Source organism: Rana temporaria, chromosome 3, assembly GCF_905171775.1.
Source record: "Rana temporaria chromosome 3, aRanTem1.1, whole genome shotgun sequence".
NCBI lineage: Eukaryota > Metazoa > Chordata > Amphibia > Anura > Ranidae > Rana > Rana temporaria.
In genome coordinates this window covers 102,729,190-102,745,683 of record NC_053491.1, presented here as the reverse complement: position 1 = coordinate 102,745,683, position 16,494 = coordinate 102,729,190, and the positions used below count along the sequence as shown (strand labels likewise).

At 44.9% G+C, this 16,494-nt stretch overlaps 1 protein-coding gene across 1 annotated transcript in view; it reads right to left on the bottom strand.

Moving 5' to 3' along the window:
* The window catches only part of CHRNB4 (cholinergic receptor nicotinic beta 4 subunit), a 66,804-nt gene that overhangs the window by 3,350 nt on the left and 46,960 nt on the right, over positions 1 to 16,494 (bottom strand). The window contains exons 4-5 of the mRNA XM_040343130.1: positions 15,691 to 15,800; positions 4,496 to 5,450 (exon numbers count right to left, since the gene is read on the bottom strand). Of these exons, the coding sequence (XP_040199064.1) occupies positions 4,496 to 5,450; positions 15,691 to 15,800 (1,065 nt within the window). The remainder of the gene's footprint in view (positions 1 to 4,495; positions 5,451 to 15,690; positions 15,801 to 16,494) is intronic.

Below are 16,494 nucleotides of genomic sequence, written 5' to 3'. Positions count from 1 at the left end.
CTCATAAACTTGCACCGTTTAGGAGATATTCAGAGTGCATGCAGCTGGTGACATCACCGGCGCATGTGCTCTGATGGTAGAGTTTCAGCAGAGCTCTTACTGAAAATGGCGGCTCCCACACTTATGCGCGGGAGTGATGTCATCGTGCCCCTGGCCACTCATGTAGCCAGAGACCACAAACCCGGAAGGAAGACGGGTGAAGATGGAAGCCCTCTCAGCGGTGACAGTGTAACACTAGAGGGCTTCATTTCAGGGTAAGTCTCTCATAATGTGCTAGTATGCAATGACATTGCCTTGCAATTCTTGGTCACAGGAGAGCAAAAGTAAGTGCACTCCTGTGACCCAGAAGAGAATTCTGACCAAAAAGGCTAAGGCCATACTTCTATTTTAACAACTTCAGCCCCGGCCTGTTTGGCTGCCAAATGACCGGGCCACTTTTTGCGATTCAGCACTGCGTCGCTTTAACTGACAATTGCACGGTCATGCGACGTGGCTCCCAAAAAAATGTATGTCCTTTTTTTCCCCATAAATAGAGCTTTCTTTTGGTGGTATTTTACTTTAACTTATAAATATTATGTTAATAAATGTTAACTTTTAACTTTAACTTATAAATATCCCCAAGAAATATCATTTTTTTTCCTCAGTTTGGGCCGATACGTATTCTTCTTCATATTTTTGGTAAAAAAAGCGTTTATTGATTGGTTTGCGCAAAAGTTATAGCGCCTACAAAATAGGGGATAGTTTTATGGCATTTTTATTAATATAATTTTTTTTTTTACTAGTAATGGCGGCGATCAGCGATTTTTATCGTGACTGCGACATTATGGCGGACATATTGGACACTTTTGACGCTATTTTGGGACCATTCACATTTAAACAGCGATCAGTGCTATAAAAATGCACTGCTTACTGTATAAATGTGACTGGCAGTGAAGGAGTTAACCACTAGGGGGCTAGGAAGGGGTTAAGTGTGTCCTAGGGAGTGATTCTAACTGTTAGTGGGCATGTGGAAAAAACCTTGGGAAAAACCCTAGGAAAAACACTGCGCTATCTAGTGAAAAAAATATTGAAATGTGTTAAGTGACAAAGCAGCTAGTACCTATTGCTCAAAATACCTAAAGCAAAAAAATAACATACAAAAGAAAGGTACAGCGCTAATTAATATGTGAAGGTTCAAAATGTGTGAACAAATGAAAAAAAGATGAATACCAAATAAATGAATATTCAATAATGTGGAGTGATAATAAAAATATAACAGTCCATAAAGTGTCCAATAGTGAAAAAACGGGATTGATAATCTTCCACCAAGAGAAAGCACCAGTGTGGTAAAAATCCAATCTGCTTACCAGATCCACTGACCGTTTATTACAGCGGTCAGTTGAGCCCAGAGATATTTATAGTCCTCTCAAGCAGACTGATATCCAGCAGGTGGAAAGAGGAAGAATCAAATCATCAGCTTCAAACTCCAATGAATAAGAAATGAACGCTCATATGATTAAGGAAAAAAAAAAAGGGAAGAACAGAGATGCTCCATGGTGAAGTACTGCGAGTAAAAAGGTCTTTAATGTAAAGTATTGCACTTACAATTCAGTAGAAGTAGAATGGCTTGTAAATAAACACAGCGTGTGCGGTCAATCGAATCCTAACAGCTGTTCTCCGTGTGTGTGGCTCTCTTCCGTGCAGGCGATGACGAGATACGCGTTGGCCACTCCTACGTACGTTTCGTCGTAAGACGTCGTCGGGGATGGACCAATCCCCGACGACGTCTTACGACGAAACGTACGTAGGAGTGGCCAACGCGTATCTCGTCATCGCCTGCACGGAAGAGAGCCACACACACGGAGAACAGCTGTTAGGATTCGATTGACCGCACACGCTGTGTTTATTTACAAGCCATTCTACTTCTACTGAATTGTAAGTGCAATACTTTACATTAAAGACCTTTTTACTCGCAGTACTTCACCATGGAGCATCTCTGTTCTTCCCTTTTTTTTTTTCCTTAATCATATGAGCGTTCATTTCTTATTCATTGGAGTTTGAAGCTGATGATTTGATTCTTCCTCTTTCCACCTGCTGGATATCAGGCCTCGTACACACGACAGAGATTCTCGGCAGAATTCGCCGAGAAACTCGGTCAAAACCCGGATTCTGCCGAGAATCTCTGTCGTCTGTACAGTTTTGGCTCGATGGAGCCGCCGAGGAGCTCGACGAGAAAATAGAGAACATGTTCTCTATTTTCTCGTTGGCCGCGTTGTTCTATAGGAGAAGGCGGCCCGCCGAGCTCCTCGGCGGCTTCATCCCAAAACGAGACGAGGAACTCGACGTGCCAAGCACGTCGAGTTCCTCTGTCGTGTGTACGGGGCCTCAGTCTGCTTGAGAGGACTATAAATATCTCTGGGCTCAACTGACCGCTATAATAAACGGTCAGTGGATCTGGTAAGCAGATTGGATTTAACAAAATTGGTGCTTTCTCTTGGTGGAAGATTATCAATCCCGTTTTTTCACTATTGGACACTTTATGGACTGTTATATTTTTATTATCACTCCACAATATTGAATATTCATTTATTTGGTATTCATCTTTTTTCATTTGTTCACACATTTTGAACCTTCACATATTAATTAGCGCTGTACCTTTCTTTTGTATGTTAGTGGGCATGGCTTACTGTGACACGTCACTGATCGCTGCTCCCGATGAGGGGGAGCTTACCATCAATGTCCTGTCACTAGGCAGAACAGGGAGATGCCTTGTTTACACTGGCCTCTCCCCGTTCTGCAGCTCTGTGACCCGATCGAGGGACACCGGCGGACATCGATTCCGTGGGTCACACGGGCACAGTCATGGAGCTCACGGCAGGGGTATATATATATGTAATTTTGCGCAGCCATGCCATTCTGCCCACGTATATTGGCGTGTACCTGGTCGTCATAGGATGCATTAAGGTGAAAAAACACGAACCTTTACAACACCTTTAACCACTTAAGGACCCCTTCACGCCGATATATGTCGGCAGAATGGCACGGCTGGGCACAATCACGTACCTGTACGTGTCTCTTTAAGCCCAGCCCTGGGTTCGCGAGCGCGCCGCCGGCGGCGCGCTCGCGACCCGGTCCTAAGCTCCGTGACCGCGCCCGCAGGACCCGCGGACCCGATCGCCGCCGGTGTCCCGTGATCAGTCACCGGAGCTGAAGAACGGGGAGAGGTGTGTGTAAACACACCTTCCCTGTTCTTCACTGTGGCAGTGTCATTGATCGTCTGTTCCCTGATATTGGGAAAGACGATCAATGACATCACACGTCCAGCCCCGTCCCCCTACAGTTAGAGACACATATGCGGTCACACTTAACCCCTACAGTGCCCCCTAGTGGTTAACTCCTAAACTGCAATTGTCATTTTCACAGTAAACAGTGCATTTTTACAGCACTTTTTGCTGTGAAAATGACAATAGTCCCAAAAGTTTGTCAAAATTGTCCGATGTGTCCGCCATAATGTCGCAGTCACGAAAAAAAATCGATGGTCGCTGCCATTAGCAGTAAAAAAAAATTATTACTATTTGTGGGAAAAAAAGGACGCCAATTTTGTTTGGGAGCCATGTCGCACGACCGCGCAATTGTCAGTTAAAGCGACGCAGTGCCGAATCGCAAAAAGGGGCAAGGTCCTTAACCTGCATAATGGTCCGGGTCTTAAGTGGTTAAGCTATCACACAGAGGGGTTCAAAATTCTTTAAAAACATTCATCATTTCCTTTAAATAGCCATCAATATATTTTACTTTGGAGAAAATCACAAAAATCTGTAAGAACACAGAGTCTTGTTATTGTGGTTTTACATCAGTGTTTTCGCTCCGTTATTTACTTTGAACAAAAAAACAACAAAACCCCATAAGAACACCTGGTTTTGTTATTGTGGTTTTACATTAGCCTTTTCACTCCACATAAACCATAAAGTGAATTAGCTGATGTAAAAACCACAATAACAAGACCCTGTGTTCTTATGGGGTTTTGTGTTTTGTCAAAAGTAATATAGTTAATGGGCGTTTAAATAAATGATGAATGTTTTTAAAGAAATTTGAATCTCTCTGTGTGGTGCCTTCAAAATACATGTTTCCTTTTGCTTAGTATATGATGTTAGCATTCTGGATGTGGAGCCTTCTACCACCAAATTTACCTGTGGAACCTTCTATTGGGTAGAATTTTTACTTTTCAAAATGTAAAACGGTTGACAGGTTCACTATAATCTGGTCAGTATGCCTATCCTGTCATATTACAGGGCAGTGATGGCGAACCTTGGCACCCCAGATGTTTTGGAACTACATTTCCCATGATGCTCAACTACACTGCAGAGTGCATGAGCATCATGGGACATGTAGTTCCAAAACATCTGGGGTGTCAAGGTTTGCCATCACTGTTATTGTGCTTTCATAGATCAAATCCTGCCCTTTGCTACAACACAAGCACACTGTACAAAAGCAAGATTGGCTTAAAGATGTCTCTTACACTTTGGTCTTCATCATCACTCTTCATGTGGTCGGCTATGAAGCTCACACCCTCCATTGCTTCTTGAACTTGCGGAGAGAACTTTTTTGAGTGCCTGTGTCTGAATTCTTGGTTTCTATGCTGCTCATTGGAAGGTTGATCATTAAGTCTTTGATCATATGTCTTTGCAGCAGCAGCATTTACAAAGCAGCCCGAGTTCCTACATGACTCCACTTGGGTGTTCCTCTGGTAACTGCGGAGTTTCTGACTGCAGGTGTTATTCACTGGACGTCTCATGAAAAGGAACACTGGGAGTTTTTCCAGAAAACAGTTCTTTACCCAAACCGGCATTGTGTGTGTACTAGGAGACCTATGGTGGACATTAAGGACGCAGACACTAGTGACAATAGAAAATGTTACCAGAACCATGGTGAACATCAGGTACTTTCCAATAAGCGGGACATCAAGGGAAGTCGGTGGAACGATCTTAGAAATTAAAAGCAGAAATACAGTCAAGGCCAGTAACACCGATATACACAAGGTCATCTTTTGTCCGCAGTCTGATGGAAGATAAAACACAAGTATTGCCAATGAAGTAATAAGAATGCAAGGTATGATCAAATTGATAGTATAGAAGAGAGGCTTTCTTTTGATGATGAAATCATAAGTCACGTCAACATATTTTGGATCAAGTGGGTTGACTGTTCTCCTTCCTGGCAGTTTTATGATATCCCATTCACCACTTGGTGTGAAGTCATCCATACTGGCCGAATCTGAACTAAGAACGAGGTCAATCTCTGTATAATCATAAGTCCACGAACGGAATTTCAAAGTGCAGTTTTGTTGGTCGAATGGGAAATGTTTGACTTCTATCTTGCATGCGCTTTTGTAAATGGCAGGTGGCAGCCAATAGATGCTGCCATTGTTTTGCACGATTGCATTGGTGAACAGGGAGACTTCGTATGTACCGTCAGCACTGACAAAAATGAAGAACACATATCAGAGAAAATGATAGATAACACAAAACAGACAAATCTCTGATGAACATAGATTATTACATAATTAAATATTCATATTTCTAAAAGGAGAGCCAGACCACAATTCCTAACACTGATAATACACTGAAGGCATTATTATTACAAATATGATACATAGAATTAATTCTTCAGGGTTGTATTAAATTCCCTCTCTGTGTTTACTAGTTTGTTTAAAAGATGTTTTTCGGAAATAACAAGGAGGGAGATTAAAATTATTTCAAACCAGTGAGACATCCTTCCCTCTGACTTCTCACTGTCCTCACTGTCCAGTTAGGAGGCTACCAGGCCCGGACTGGCCATAGGGCATACCGGGCATATGCCCGGTGGGCCGCGGCGGCCCGCGGGCCGGTAGTGGCCCGCGAATGGCCCTTGGCGGCCCGCGGGCCGATCGCGGCCCGCGAACGGCCCTAGGCGGCCCGCATGTCACTTCTACCCAGAGGTGTACCAAGGCCCTTGGGGCGGACTGGGCTGGGTTGCAAGAATGCATTTGCCCCCTGGGCTGCTCTAATGTCCTGCAAAAAGGCCACTGAGCTGGCCGAGTGCGCCACCTGCCACAAGTTGTGGATTGTCCACTGGCCACGTCACCTGCCATGTCACCTGGCCACGTCACCTGCCACAAGTTGTGGATTGTCCACTTGCCATGTCACCTGGCCACGTCACCTGGCCACGTCACCTGCCACGTCACCTGGCCACATCACCTGCCACATCACCTGGCCACATCACCTGCCACAAGTTGTGGATTGTCCACTGGCCACGTCACCTGCCACGTCAACTGGCCACGTCACCTGCCACAAGTTGTGGATTGTCCACTTGCCACGTCACCTGACCATGACACCTGCCACAAGTTGTGGATTGTCCACTTGCCACGTCACCTGCCACAAGTGGATTATGCACTAGCCAAATCACCTGGCCACGTCACCTGCCACAAGTTGTGGATTGTCCACTGGCCACGTCACCTGGCCACGTCACCTGCCATGTCACCTGGCCACGTTACCTGCCACAAGTTGTGGATTGTCCACTTGCCATGTCACCTGCCACGTCAACTGGCCACGTCAATTGCCACAAGTTGTGGATTGTCCACTGGCCACGTGACCTGGCCACGTCACCTGCCACATCACCTGGCCACGTCACTTACCACAAGTTGTGGATTGTCCACTTGCCACGTCACCTGCTTCAAGTTGTGTATTGTCCACTTGCCATGTCATCTGCCATGTCACCTGGCCACGTCACCTGCCACAAGTTGTGGATTGTCCACTTGCCACGTCACCTGACCACGACACCTGCCACAAGTTGTGGATTGTCCACTTGCCACATCACCTGCCACAAGTGGATTATGCACTTGCCAAATCACCTGGCCACGTCACCTGCCACAAATTGTGGATTGTCCACTGGCCATGTCACCTGGCCACATCACCTGCCACATCACCTGGCCACGTCACCTGCCACAAGTTGTGGAATGTCCACTGGCCATGTCACCTGCCACGTCAACTGGCCATGTCACCTGCCACAAGTTGTGGATTGTCCACTTGCCACGTCACCTGCCTCAAGTTGTGTATTGTCCACTTGCCACGTCATCTGCCATGTCACTTGGCCACGCCACCTGCCACAAATTGTGGATTGTCCACTGGCCACGTCACCTGGCCATGTCACCTGCCACAAGTTGTGGATTGTCCACTTGCCATGTCACCTGGCCACGTCACCTTCCACGTCACCTGCCACATCACCTGGCCACGTCACCTGCCACGTCAACTGGCCATGTCACCTGCCACAAGTTGTGGATTGTCCACTTGCCACGTCATCTGACCACGACACCTGCCACAAGTTGTGGATTGTCCACTTGTCACGTCACCTGCCACAAGTGGATTATTCACTTGCCAAATCACCTGGCCACGTCACCTGCCACAAGTTGTGGATTGTCCACTGGCCACGTCACCTGGCCACGTCACCTGCCACAAGTTGTGGATTGTCCACTTGCAATGTCACCTGCCACGTCACCTGCCACATCACCTGGCCACGTCACCTGCCACATCACCTGGCTACGTCACCTGCCACGTCAACTGGCCACGTCACCTGCCACAAGTTGTGGATTGTCCACTTGCCACGTCACCTGACCACGACACCTGCCACAAGTTGTGGATTGTCCACTTGTCATGTCACCTGCCACAAGTGGATTATCCACTTGCCAAATCACCTGGCCACGTCACCTGCCACGTCACCTGGCCACGTCACCTGCCACATCACCTGGCCACGTCACCTGCCACAAGTTGTGGAATGTCCACTGGCCACGTTACCTGCCACGTCAACTGGCCACGTCACCTGCCACAAGTTGTGGATTGTCCACTTGCCACGTCACCTGCCTCAAGTTGTGTATTGTCCACTTGCCACGTCATCTGCCATGTCACCTGGCCACGCCACCTGCCACAAGTTGTGGATTGTCCACTGGCCACGTCACCTGCCACAAGTTGTGGATTGTCCACAATGCAATGCAAACAATTACATTTTTAATGTTTTTTTTATGGTTTTTCATAATTTGCCATAATTTTTGAGATTTCTAATGTAAAAAAATAGGTCACCTTTAAAAACGCCTATAAACGAAATCGCGGCAAAACGCCGGCACCACGTTTTGCCGCGTTTAGCAGCGATTTGCCGCGATTTGCTTCTGAAACGCGAAAACTTTTGCGTCTGAACCCAAAATTTTGCTTCTGAAAAAAACGAGCCTAAACCCAACTGCTTTAAAACGCAAAAAAAAAAACGAATGTGTGCATGGACACATAGGATAACATTAAATGTGTTCAGGGGCAGTTGAAAAAAATGCCCAAATGGCCTGCTGGCCTGCATTTGATGGGACAAAGTGGCTGCATTTGATGGGACAAAGTGGCTGCATTTGATGGGGCACAGTGGCTGCATTTGATGGGACACAGTGGCTGCATTTGATGGGGCACAGTGGCTGCATTTGATGGGGCACAGTGGCTGCATTTGATGGGGCACAACGGCTGCATTTGATGGGACAAAGTGGCTGCATTTGATTAGCACAGTGCCTGCATTTAATGGGGCACAGTGGCTGCATATAATGGGGCACAGTGGCTGCATTTGATGGGGCACAGTGGCTGCATTTGATGGGGCACAGTGGCTGCATATAATGGGGCACAGTGGCTGCATTTGATGTTTTTGTTCAGTTCGATTGCTTCCCCCCAAAAAAATGTTGAGCAACAGTGTGAGCCAAAAGGCTTGCACTCACAGATACTCCACTGAAAAGTTATCAATTCTCATTTCACTTTTCAGAGGCATTTGACAGACAGTAAGGAGGTGATGCCTAATTTCCTCCCTGCCTGTTTTAACCTCAGCCAGTCCCTCCAGATATTTCACTTTGTACTCCACCTTATTTTCATTACTCTTTATAGGTATTAGATGTTCTCTCACCTTATTCTTTGCACATCTAATACATAATGAGAGTTCTGGAAATAAGGTGGAGTTCAAAGTGAATTTCTAAACCTAAGTTGAGAACCCCTTTCTGAAGATTTGAGGATATTATTAAACTCAGAGACTGGTGGGCTTAGGCCATCATAAATAGATTGAAATTCTGCCAGTTCAGCAGAAATTTCAATCTATCAATGTGCAGACTGGTTATACAGACTCCGATCTATCAACTGACTTCAGTACAACAATGGGAAATGTCCAACGATTTCTCTCTGTTCCAGCAATGTGGAGTGATTTCTCTCTCTGTGCCACAAATGTGGAGCAGTCTCTCTCTCTGTGCGGGCATTCCATCATTAACCCCCGCCGCGTGCCCACCCCCCCCCCCCCCCCCCGGGCTGCTCAGTCTAAAATGCCCGGGCCTATTTTTTGTCCCAGTCCGGGCCTGGAGGCTACAGTTCAGAAAAGTTGCATTTGTAAAATGTGATGAAAGTCACTCAAATTCTATTATATTCTTGCTATCATCCCACCCATCTCTCATTCATTTTCTAATACCTGCTAAAGAACTTCTCACCTAGGTCCATTGCTTGTATCCCACTCTAAAACTATTTTCAGGTGCGGGGTGCTGCAGATAAGCCTATGGCAGATGGTCTCCTCGAGCTGGTGTTATTATTTTGGTTCGCTCCGAATGCTGAAATGCCAATTGTAATGTCGCGTACACACGCACAGAATTTCCGATAACAAATGTTCGATGAGAGCTTTTGGTCGGAAATTCAGACCGTGTGTAGGCCCCATCGGACATTTTCTGTTGGAATTTCCGACAACAAAAATTTGAGAACTGGTTCTCAAATTTTCCGACAACAAAATCCATTCTCGTAAATTTACGATCGTGTGTGGACAATTCTGACACACAAAATTCCACGCATGATCTTAATTAAAGTACGAGACGGAAGCACTCGGTCTAAAATTAGTATTCGTAATGGAGATAGCACATTCTTCACTCTATAACGGACTCAAAAGCATGAGGCTGAAAAGCATGAGGCTGAAAAGCGCAAATCGTCTCTCACCAAACTTCTACTAACATGACTGGTATTGAACTTCACTTTAATAGTGCCGTCGTACGCTACTCCATGTTTACTGGAGCTGTCCACTCCTCCAGCCCTACTGGCACTCGGTCCAGGGGCTGCTTCACTGGCTATTCGAGGTAGATATCCCTCTCTCCCCTAAGTTCTTTTTACTGGGCCTCCCCCTCCTAAACTATCCACACGAGCTAAAAAGTTGGCCACACAAATCTTAACAGCAGCCAGATGTCTAGTAGCCCATCTCTATCTGATCTTTATTCCAGAATTAAAGATGTGGAGGTCATGGAGTCCATGACAGCTAGGCTGGCGGGCCGGTTGGACCGACATTCAGCAACGTGGGAACCGTGGCATCAATGAATAGACCCCCCATGACCTTACAAGACCCCCCTGTTCTGTACAACATGATCGCTTGGAGCCCGGGAGAGGCACGCCCTTCTGCTTGGGACTTTCTTATACCCTTCCCTTGCTCTTATCCTCTTCCCCCCTCCTTTCCTCTCTTTCTTTTTCTTATTACTTTTCTTTTGCTCTTCTCTCCCCCTTTTTTTTTTTTTCCCCCTCTCTTTGGAATAGCGGGACACGCAAATGTACATTGCGGACCTTACTAATGGTCTGTTTTGTGAGAGAAGCCTGCGCTGTAATTACTTTAGCGCTACCTCGGTCTGATACACAGTGCTTTCCCTTGTTGATTCCTGTCTGTGGTTTGTGTGTTGATTTTGTAATATGTAGATCTCCGTGCCCATTCCAGAGCTGATGGTGACTACTAATTCCCTTTTTATTTCTGTATTGTTTTGTTCTTTTGTTTATGTTTTAAACCATTGTACGGTGTATGTTGACATCCAATAAAAATTGTCAATTATAAACAAAAAAAAAAATAGCGCCGTCGTAAATGTTGTACGTGACCGCGTTCTTGGCGATCGGAATTTCCGACAAAATTTGTGCGGCCGTGTGTATGCAAGACAAGTTTGAGCCAACATCCGTCGGAAAAAAATCCATGGTTTTGTTGTCGGAATGTCCAATCGTCTGTACACGGCATTAGTGTACATGGCACGCATTGACATGAACCACCAAAGAAGAACCCTCCTTATGTACACAGAAGTGAGAACACTTGGGACCTGAACATCATGTGAGCACCGATGTACAGCCGTGGCCAAAAGTTTTGAGAATGATGCAAATAATAATTTTAACAAAGTCTGCTGTCTCTGTTTTTATGATGGCAATTTGCATATACTCCACAATGTTATGAAGAGTGATCAGTTAAATTGCATTTAATTGCAGAGTTGCTATTTGCCATGAAAATGCACCTAATCCTCCAAAAAAAAACATTTCCACTGCATTTCAGCTCAGCCACAAAGGGACCAAATGACATCATGTCAGTGATTCTCTTGTTAACACAGGTGTCAGTGTTGACGAGGACAAGGCTGGAAATCACTCTGTAATGCTGATTGAGTTAGGATAACAGACCGGATGCTTTAAAAGTGGTGTGGTGCTTGAAATCATTGTTCTTCCTCTGTTAGCCATGGCTACCTGCAAGGAAATACGTGCAGTCATCATTGCTTTGCATAAAGATGGATTCACAGGCAAGGATATTGCTGCTACTGAGATTGCACCTAAATCGGATCATCAAGAACTTCAAGGAGAGAGGTTCAATTGTGGTAAAGAAGGCTTCAGGATGCCCAAGAAAGTCCGGCAAGCGCCAGGACTATCTTCTACAGTTGATTCAGCTACATGATCGGGGCATCACCAGTGCAGAGCTTGCTCAGGAATGGCAGCAGGCAGGTGTGAGGACATCTACACGCCCAGTGAGGTAAAGACTTTTGAAGGATGGCCTGGTGTCAAGAAGGGCAGCAAATAAGCCACTTCTCTCCAGGAAAAACATCAGGGACAGACTGATATTCTGCAAAAGGTACATGGATTGGACTGCTGAGGACTGGGGTAAAGTCATTTTCTCGAAAGAAATCCCTTTTTAGATTGTTTGGGGCATCCGAAAAAAAAACCTTGTCCCGAGAAGGAAAGGTGAGCGCTACCATCAGTCCTGTGTCACGCCAACAGTAAAGCATCCTGAGACCATTCATGTGTGAGGTTTCTTCTCAGCCAAGGGAGTGGCTCACTCACAATTTTGCCTAAGAACACAGCCATGAATAAAGAATGGTACAAAAACATCCGAGAGCAACTTCTCCCAACTATCCAAGAACAGTTTGGTGACGAACAATACCTTTTCCAGCACGATGGAGCACCTTGCTACAAGGCAAAAGTGATAACTTAGTGGCTTGAGGAACAAATCATCGAAATTTTGGGTCCATGGCCAGGAAACTCCCCAGACCTTAATCCCATTGAGAACTTGTAGTTAATCCTCCAGAGGCAGGTGAACAAAGAAACCCCCACAGATGACAAACTTCAAGCATTGATTATGCAAGAATGGGATGCCATCAGTCAGGATATGGCCCAGAAGTTGATTGACAGCATGCCGGGAGAATTGCAGAGGTCTTAAAAAAGAAGGGTCAACACTGAAAATATATTTTTTTTTAATAAACTTAATGTAATTGTCAATAAAAGCTTTTGACACTCATGAAATGCTTGTAATTATACTTCAGTATGCCATAGTAACATCTGACAAAAAGATCTAAAAACACTGAAGCAGCAGACTTTGTGAAAATTAATATGTGTGTCATTCTCAAAACTTTTGGCCAGGGTGGTATGTGAGTAAGAGAGATTTTTTTTTATTATAGAAATTAGAAGAACCCCAATTTCTGTTACTACCATGCTAGCTACCTAATGCTAAGTTTACAAAATGGCACACAATGGCACAGTGCATGTCAAGATTGATTACCAATGCAATAATGATACAATGGTATGTGTTCACTGAAACTATACTCTGATTTCTCTTTAAATGTGTTTTTTTAACATTATCTGTAGGTAAAGGGACCCCATAAACCATCCACCCAAAGCTTTATACTTAAAGCGGAGTTCCAACCAAAAATGAAACTTCTGCCTTTCCGGTTCTTTCCCCCCTACGGTGTCACATTTGACACCTTTCGGGGGGGGGGGAGCAGATACCTGTATAATACAGGTATTTGCTCCCACTTCTGGCGGTAGATTGATGCAGATTCTGCGGCGATCTACGGCATGTCCGGCCCCAGCTCCGCCCCCCCAGCTGTCTTCTGGGAGACACACAGGTCCCAGAAGACATAAGGGACCAGTGAGGACGTGCATCACGACCCGTGCATGCGCAGTAGCGAACCAGGCTGTGAAGCCGTAAGGCTTCACTTCCTGATTCCCTTACTGAAGGTGCCGGCGCCTGCACCCGGGAGCCAAGGGACAGATCGGCTTCGGGTGAGGACATTGCGGGAGCCCTGAACAGGCAAGTGTCCTAATATTAAAAGTCAGCAGCTACAGTATTTGTAGCTGCTGACTTTTCCTTTTATTTTTTCGGCGAAACTCCGCTTTAACTATCCATTTTCATGTGATGATTCTTTTCATGGCAATACAGGTTACACTGCTTATTTTGGAAAGTGTTTCAGGTACCAACTTTATAGGCATATAGCTGGATTCAGAGACGCCGTTGCAACTTTAAGGCGGCGTAGCGTATCGTATCTACGATACACCGCCTTAAGTCAGAGAGGCAAGTACTGTATTCACCAAGTACCTGCCTCCTAACTTACGGCGGCGTAGCGTAAATTGGGGCCGGCGTAAGTGCGCCTAATTCAAATTAGGATGAGGGGGTGTGTTTTATGTTAATGGGGGTTGACCTGACGTGATTGACGTTTTTTACGAACGGCGCATGCGCCGTCCGTGTACATATCCCAGTGTGCATTGTGTCAAAGTACGCCGCAAGGACGTATTGGTTTCGACGTGAACGTAAATGACGTCCAGCCCTATTCACGGACGACTTACGCAAACAACGTAAAATTTACAAATTTCGACGCGGGAACGACGGCCATACTTAACATTGACTAGTCCAGCTATTTGATGGAATAACTTTACGCCTGAAAACGCCTTACGTAAACGGCGTATCTTTACTGCGAAGGGCGCATGTACGTTCGTAAATAGTCGTATCTAGTCATTTACATATTCTACGCCGAACTCAACGGAAGCGCCACCTAGCGGCCAGCCTAAATATTGCACCCTAAGATACGACGGAGCAGGCTGTCGTATCTTAGCTAGGTTTAAGTGTATCTCAGTTTGAGAATACACTTAAACTTAGGACGGCGCAGATTCCGAGTTAGGTCGGCCCATGTTCAAGATCAAAAGTGGACCCTTGGCATCAAGAAAAAAAGTGGCGTGTGGGAAAGTAGGTGTGGCTTAAAGTATGCTAAATATCGGGTGTGGCTTAAAGGGGTATGGTTAAATAGAGTCCCTGCCCTTTCCTGCCATCTCAGTCCCTCTCCTCAAGTCCCTCTGAAACCCTACTAAAATCCCACCAAATTACCTCCCCACACACATCCGCCTGTCACTAAATACATACAGCGTCGCTAAGTTGATACACCACCGAACTGGGTTCTTCCTCCACCTTCCTCAGAATGAACTCCTGCAGCTGGCATCCCTCCCAGGAGGAACTCAGGCAATGAGCTCTCATCCGGCAGCTCTGCCTCTACCCCGTAGATATCTTTTACAGGCAGCGCTGGAGCACACTGAGTGAAAGTGCTGGATGAGGTGGAGGGAGGAAAATCCAGGCTGCCGGTGTATAAACTTAGTGACAGGTGCAGGTGTAGCGCCTGACACATGTCTCATCAGTACAGTGTCTGTCGGAGTACAGTGGGCCCCCCTCCCCTTCGGGGCTTGTGGAAGATACGCCACTGGATGGAGGGCTTCTTTTGAGAGGTAAGTCTGTTATAACGTGCTAATATGCTGTGCATAATAATACATAATTTCATAAACCTCCTGAGTACACAAAAAATCTGCTCTACTCCCTCTTTAAAAACCTAGAATACTGTAGAAATCCTGTATCTTGGGTGTTTCTAGTATTAAATGTTTTTTTTTGTTATATTTTACTATGTATACAGTTTATAACAAAAACTATACCCCACCACCTAAAAAACTAAATTGATTTAAGGTCTGTTAATGATTAGTTTAGTGTCTTGTGTAGTGTGTAAATTGTGACCTGTATTCTGTTAAGATGCTGTAGTGTTACAGATTGTCATTGATTTCTAAAGCCTAGTACACACGATCGGATTTTCATCGGACGAAGTGTAGGAATTTTGTCCGAAGGGCGTTGGCGTGAACTTGTATTGCATACAAAACGGCAAAGAATTGCCGGCCAACAAACACGAAATTACTTGTTTTTTCAGCTGCTAAGCGCCACCCTTTGGGCAACTTCTGCTAATGTTGTGTTATGTGAGCATTGCTTCTGAGCATGCGTGTTTGTACTTTGGAGTTTTGTCCGACAGACTTGTATACACACAATCGGAAAATCGGACAACACACAATTGTTGGCAGACAAAGCATGCTATCCAACCTTTCTCCGCGGAAAATCGGACAACAATTGTCCGATGGAGTGTACAAATGGTTGGATTTTCCGACAACAGCCTGTCATCACACAATTCTCGTCGGAAAATCGGATCGTGTGTATGAGGCTTAAGTGAAATGTGTCCCATCATTTGGTGAAACACCGTATTGCAGATTGGTCTTTATCGCCATACATACTGGACACATTTTATAAAATGTGTAAAGAAGATAAATGAATTACTTATTATAGAGTACGAGGTCGGGTAGCCAAATCTTTCGTGAGGGAATACGAAGTTTCCTTATGCCATCATAGTCTGCTGGGTTCCAGGTCAGCCGGTAGTCCACCCACTCCTATAGATGTGATACAGTATTAAACAGTGTAAAAAATAATCTTAACATTATTCTTAAAAAAAAAAATTGTAATTTTGTTTCTTAGCTCCCGAATAATAGCGCAAACACGCCATGTTCCTTCTGGACTTTTTGGACACAATCAGTTCCACTTTTTCCATTTGAAAAGTATTAAAAAGGAATATTGTGTCTTTTATACATATTTATTTCCTATGTTCAGAATAAAACAAATATACACAAATATACTACATACATACGATACAGCTACAAACAGGTATATACATCAATAAAAAATAATGCTTTTGATTTAGATGTATTTACAATAAAGGAAACATGTCCCCATGTCTTTAAATAGCCCTTGTGAGAAGCACGTTTTAAAAATCGAATTAACTGATGAACAGGGTTGCCAACCTCCCGCAGCATTTTTTACTGACAAAACATGGAACATTTACAGGCGGAGCACAATTTTTTACTGCCAACCTGAGAAAATTACTGAACTCCTAATGAAAACGAACACAGTGAATATCTGAACAGTATAAACATGATATGGAAACACTGACAATACCTATAACAAAGTCATTTGCTTGATTTACACTTAAAAAGTTAACACAGTCGTCAGTCCCTAGGCACAGTGTGAACCCATAGGGGGTGCCGGGACTGATGTTAGTACTAAGTGCTATTTTATTTATTTATTTAT